Consider the following 6,161-nt stretch of genomic DNA (forward strand, 5'->3'; position numbering starts at 1 on the left):
AACGGTTCATTCAAAATCAAGCACGTCATCAGAGAGAGTGCAACACGAGCTAATTTTCAGTAAAAGCTAGATAATGGACCGTAAAAAAGGAAAGGCGGTGCAGATGAACTTTGAGAAAGCAAAAAAAGGGCTCTTAAGTCAGACGCTGCTAAATGCGTAAAATTAACCGAACTCTTTTCAAAAGGTTTAAATTCAACTTCTGCAGCAGAGGACAGTAGTGCCACAGAGGTAAGAAGAAAACAAAAATACAGCTAGCACAAGGCATTTTCACACTACTACTGCCAGTTAGCTCCTGTTTTTTTTTTTTAAACAGTAGCCTACATTGTATCAAATAAAGAACCGTTAACATCTGAAGAACCTTTCTGTTTCACAAAAGGTTCTTTGTGGTGAAAAAATGTTCTTCAGATTACAAAAAGGTAAGAAAGAAATGGTTCTTTAAAGAACCTTTGACTGAATGGTTCTTTGTGGAACCAAAAATGGTTCTTTATTTAGCACCTTTATTTTTAAGAGAGTACAGATTCATGCACAGACGTGCGAGTTTACCTTTTTAGGGAAATAGTATGTCTGTATGACAACTGGGTTTTCCCCCCAATTGTTTTCCATGCAGTGCTGATTCTACTAATGTAATGCATTCTAAGAGGCAATGTTTTGCACTTAAGGGGAAAAATATGAGCTGTTTTCCAACTGGATACCTTACGTGGGAAAAGGTGATTGGGGCGGCAAGGGAAAGTGTTTTTTGATTGGTAAGTTTAAGACTAGACGCTTCGAGGTGACATGGATTCATATGCTGGAGACTGCACAGAAAGCCTTTGGATTCTGGCAAGTTTAGGAGGAAGGTTTTGTGAACTGTCAGTCATTTCTTGATGCACCTTACAAAGGTAGTTTCACTGCCTCCTCAAAATTAATGCACCTCAGGTTCTCTGGACACAGACATTGTTTAAACCTTTACAGTACACAATATGAATGGACATATTATGAGCAGTCAAACATGGTTTTCCAAAAACCGTACTGTAGAGTTTGTGTACAGGGTTTCACTCTGTGAGAGACCCCAGTGCCCACGCCTCACCCTCGCTTTCCCAGTCAACCGATTTAACAACCTCACCCTTCTGGAATGTGACACTTTGCTTGGTGGAACGCAAGACCGCCACAAACATCACTGTTAACCTGAGGGAGATACAAAGACTTGGCACAACCTTTGCTTTACTGCAGCAGTAACAGGGTTTATTTGCAAGCAATAATTAAAAAGTGTGTCCTACCTGTCTGACATGGTTTGTGAAGGATTATGTGTGTTTGCGTTCCGAACCAAACGTGTCTATAATAATAATACAGAGTTAGCCGTTAACATTCCCATTCACCTCAATTGGTAAGCTTGAACTAACGGAAGTAAATGCCAGGTGACTAATCTCTCTGGAAAGATATATGCAGCCAGATGGTCTACTTACGACATTGACTAGCAGGGACTAACTGGTCAATGGTAACCAGCCAAAAAAAAAAGACCAGGGGAGTCATAATTTTAGCTATTCTGTTCAGTACCACAAGCAAAATGCCTAACAGGAAGTATATTCAATATGACTGTTATGAAAGAGCTATGAGGGGATGCTATCCTAAATGTCCACATGTACAATTGATTACTTGAAATGTCAATCAAGATGCTTATCACTAGAGCAAAGCTGACAAAGTTCAACCAAAAGGTTTTGAGGTGTGCTGTGGATTTGCAGCTTGCTCTAGGTTCTATTTGTAGACACCTATGCATGTGTGGGTGACAGCGATAAAAAAAAAAAAAGGATGTGGTGTAGGGTCTACATCGAGAAACAGCCATAAACGACTGACCTAAGACCAGCTGCATTTCTCGGAACTCCAGCCTTAGTCAGTTCCAGTAACTGCAGAACTGGTCGCAGATCTGCGCTGGTCCGTATGCCTGTGTAGGCGGGAGTGTCAGGCCTCTGCGCCCACTCCCAGCTTGCATGCAGTATCTCGCAGCCACCCGAGAGTCTGAAGCGGTGCAGACTGCAAGCGAAACAAGGTCAGAGCTTAAAGCAGCACTTTCTTACAACTGTCCCGTCTTCCTACAAACATCTGAAGCATGAATTTTACACCTAAGCAAGAGAGGTGTCCCATTCTTCTCTGGGAACACCATTCCTGCAGAGTTCAGCTCAAGAGTGTCAAATCCTGCTCTTGGGGAGCCACCTTTCAGATATGTTTAGCTTCAGCCCCAATTAAACACACCTGAACCAGCTAATCAAGGTCTTAAGGAAGCTTTCAGACAGGTGTGTTGAAGCTAAATTTGACTTCTGGGAGCAGGATTGGACAGCACTGGTTTGGTTAGACATTTACACACACCTGAACCATCTAACCAAAGTCTTTGGGCAGCTGCATTGAAGCAGATTGGAACTAAACTGCATGAAGGTTGCAGAACTGGACAGAGGGTGCTTTCACACCTGGCTCGTTGTTTCGGAACCTGGCGCATTTCCCCCATAACTCGGTTCGTTTGGGCATATGTGAACACGGCAACTGCACTCGGATCCGCGCCAAAACAATCGGTACAAGATCGCCTGAACGAGGTGGTCTCGGCTCGATTGAAAACTAACTCTGGAGCGGTTCGGTTGTAGTGAGAAAGCAATCCGATCTAACGGACCAACGAACCAGGCTATATCACAATGTATGATGGGTAATTACGTAAGTTCCATGAAAAGCATTAGCTTTGTTGTTTTGATAATACTTCAAAATGAACCTGTGAATGTCTGTGGGAGAGTCTTCGCCATTCAAAATAAAAAGGCGCACTTTCTCATTTTATAATGCCGCCTTATTGCTCTTCTTCCTAGTAGGTGCATTTTAAAAATGTTTTACAGATGAATCCTGGACTCCTGCTCAAAATGATAAATTAATATAAGGTTGATACAAAAAAAAAGAAAAGAGCTGTTGTCGTTCCATCCGGACGGATGACAGCCGTGACAGCTCAGTGGAATCCCGGAAAATAAACCGTGGAACTTTGACCAATGAGAGAACAGTTTACTCGCGCGTGACATGTATTAACAAATTTTGTCCATTTAGAAACTTTGCCGTGTGAAAGCGAACCGCACCAAGAATAAAAAGCAACATTGTAATCATTTTAATCCATTTCGGAACAAAGCAGTCGATCTACAGGTGTGAAAGCACCCTAATGTCCTAGCCACTTTATTTGCAATGCAGAAGTAAGCTATTTTCTTGCATGAGGGTTCTGATTCATTAGTCATTATAAGTAAATAACCAGAAGAATAACAAAGTGCAATAAATAGTACAACTATTTGCTTTGCAAACCAGTGTTTGTGATAATTGTAATAAATTGAAATATTATTACAATGGACATTGCTAGATCATTTTGTACCAATCTGGGATACTGTTTCTTCAAAACCCTTGATGCAGGACATCTTGTTCCTAAAGTTGCATATCTGCATACAGAGGTTTATAAAATTTTTATGAAGAGTTTTTGCTAGGGCAGGACTTCTGACCTAAAAACTGTCCTTTCTCAAGACTGCAGAACGGTAATTAGAACTAGAGTAAGTTTAAGAATAGAGGCTATACTCACACTCGAGCTGTAGGAACAAAATATGGCAACAAGGGAAACATTGTGTGACAAAAATAGAACCTTGTGGTTCTTATTTCAGTCTTTGCAACAGATTTTTGACAACCAGAATGTGAAAAAAGTACAAATTTGCCATAAATCTTCATTGTTAGCTATGGTTTGCATGCTATTTAGTCAACTTTTTAAAAACATTTCATCATAAATATTCAGTAGACATAAGTTATGTGCCTATATGTAAGTTATGCAGTGCAAGGAACAATTTAGACAAACTAGTGAGCTTATCACCCAAAAAACAACTTCTCGCAACAAAGAATGACTCCTTTCTTGTTCACTGCCAATTCTGTGCATGTGCTACTGGAGCAAGCTGCAGCATGTTGCCACAATAGACGTCTGACGTTCATAAAGACGCATGTGGTTTAGTCTCGTAAAACTCCAGTCAGCACATGCTTATAAGCTCTGGAGCGTCCATGTAAAATTACCCTGTATGCAAATTTTAGACTTTTACACCACAATGTCCAGTCTGTAGGATGTTTTTTCTGGCTGCATAGACTAGCTGTATTTCTAACTCTGTAGCTGTGGCTTATGAGTGCCTTAAGCCAATTGTTTATCAGTTTTTAGGGATCTAGAAAATGCATATGAATACAACTTGTTTACACTGACAATTAGCATAATGGCTACAAGGCTTGAAAATGCGGGGGGAAAAAATAATGGAGTAAAAATAGAATATTTTGTACAAAAATAGTGCCATTGACTGAATAATAAAGATGAATTGATTCGCTCCAGTTTCCTTGGCAAACGGCTTGGAGGTTTGAACAGTACCACACTGCCCCCTTTCTGTCATGAACAGTACTGCATTCATCATCAAACAAATTCATAGCCAGCAAACACAGCTTAAATTAATTTTGTGAAAGACAAAGAACATTAAAGTGACACAGTGTGTTATTTCAAATAAATTTATTGTTAATTTCATCCACTGTACAAAGCAAGCAGTTAAGTCTTGCGGTTTTTGACTTCACTGGGATGGGGAACAGACAAAGCCGGAGACCTTTTCAAACCGACAGAATAATCTACTGAGAAACAAAATGAGAAATTTGCCATAAATAACATTAATTATACTGTATAATGTGTGTGGGTCCTGCATATGTCTAAAATGTGTACATACCAACCCAAATCGTTTACTCCAATGCTTTGACGATTGCCTCGTTTGCCTCTATGCTGATCAGAACCTCAGCCCGGGCTGCTTCATTTGAAACGCCCCCCAGTTCCGACTGGGCTTTCTCAAGGTTCGCTTTCGCCGCCTGCACAAAAGACATGGCACTCCTGACATTTGGTTCACACATTCACTGTAATCTTGACACTGATGTATCGGGCGACAATTCAATCTATAACATCTGACATTATAAAAGGTGCCAGTGTAGTACAGATCCAAGAACTTCAATATCTTGAAGCACCTTATAAGTGAGAAAACTCATCTTTGCCTTAAAAATCAATGCTACTGCTACTTGAGCCACATTCTAGACTAGCGCGGCCATTTTCTCAACAGTGTGAGAAAATAAACGTGGCCTCTTTCCTGTGAAGGACATTTGTCACAGTGGCGATTACACAGTGTAAAGGCCAAACATTGCTGGGAGTTAAAGGTCTCTCAGTGGGGATTTGACACATCTGCACCACTTCAACGGTGACTGACCTTTCCTTCCTTATTAACCAGCGAGGCCCCCAAGCACAACTATCTCTAGGAAGAATAAAAAGCAGCCTATTTATGTGGAATGAACCCGAAAGTGCTCTTTATTCCATGTCGGAAAAAGGGCATGTCCGAGAACATCCCCTTTGGAATGAGCTCATTTTCGGTGTGTCATTCCGAATGTTTGACTCGTTCTGAGAAAGCGGTGACTAACAGAAAATGAAGACCGTTGTATTTCTATTTAATGATGTAGTGTGGAGGATAAATAGCATGAATACAATCAAAGGGTGGCTTGATATAGTTTCAAATGCTAGATTTAAATGATAATCCTATAAACGGGTGACTACAAAGGCAAGTAGACAGATAATAGGGTGTTTTCGAAACAGTTCTTTCAAATACGGCACGGCTATACAGATTTAAACTCATTAAACAATCCTCTATTATATTCTAAACAGTCTTTGTTTTCTAGTATTATGAAAACTCAAAACACCTGTCCTTTTAATTCTTGAAATGGCACTCGTAACCCATTTTTATTCCATAATGCGATGCATTTCTAACTAAAAAAAAATACATCAGGAATGTATTGGGAGTGTGAAAAGTGGAGAACAGAGCCATGCTTGAATGAGTTTTCCAATTATTCCTTGCGTTGAGATAACAGCATAGCAGGGACTCACTGCGAGGTCCAGGCCGTCCAGAGGAACAGCCTCCTCCGCCAGCAGCTGCACTGAAGAGTCGGCATTGACGGTGACTGATCCGCTGCTCACTGCAAAGCACAAACCGCATTTAATCTCAAGCACGGATGAGAGTTCAAGAGTTATGTCGTTGATGCTAGAAAAGGCTCTCCTTTGTAGGACAAGCCTGACCCCTTCTGGATGAATTTCTAAAACTAAAGGTTGTCTACTAAAGGAATCAGTGTAT

At 40.6% G+C, this 6,161-nt stretch overlaps 1 protein-coding gene across 3 annotated transcripts in view; it reads right to left on the reverse strand.

The window, feature by feature from the left end:
* Positions 1–4,501: 4,501 nt before the first annotated feature.
* LOC107554819 (ATP synthase subunit delta, mitochondrial-like) overlaps positions 4,502–6,161 on the reverse strand; it is a 6,479-nt gene continuing 4,819 nt past the window's right edge. Inside the window, exons 3-5 of one of the 3 annotated variants that reach the window (XM_016237450.1) lie at positions 5,918–6,006; positions 4,725–4,860; positions 4,502–4,607 (exon numbers count right to left, since the gene is read on the reverse strand). In XM_016237450.1, coding sequence (XP_016092936.1) covers positions 4,738–4,860; positions 5,918–6,006 — 212 coding nt within the window. In that variant the 3' untranslated portion in view covers positions 4,502–4,607; positions 4,725–4,737. Of the gene's footprint in view, positions 4,633–4,724; positions 4,861–5,917; positions 6,007–6,161 lie in introns of all 3 variants that reach the window. The other 2 variants (XM_016237451.1, XM_016237449.1) reach the window with 2 other exon arrangements.

The sequence above is a fragment of the Sinocyclocheilus grahami genome, unplaced genomic scaffold (assembly GCF_001515645.1).
Source record: "Sinocyclocheilus grahami isolate Dianchi unplaced genomic scaffold, SAMN03320097.WGS_v1.1 scaffold514.1, whole genome shotgun sequence".
NCBI classification, from domain to species: domain Eukaryota; kingdom Metazoa; phylum Chordata; class Actinopteri; order Cypriniformes; family Cyprinidae; genus Sinocyclocheilus; species Sinocyclocheilus grahami.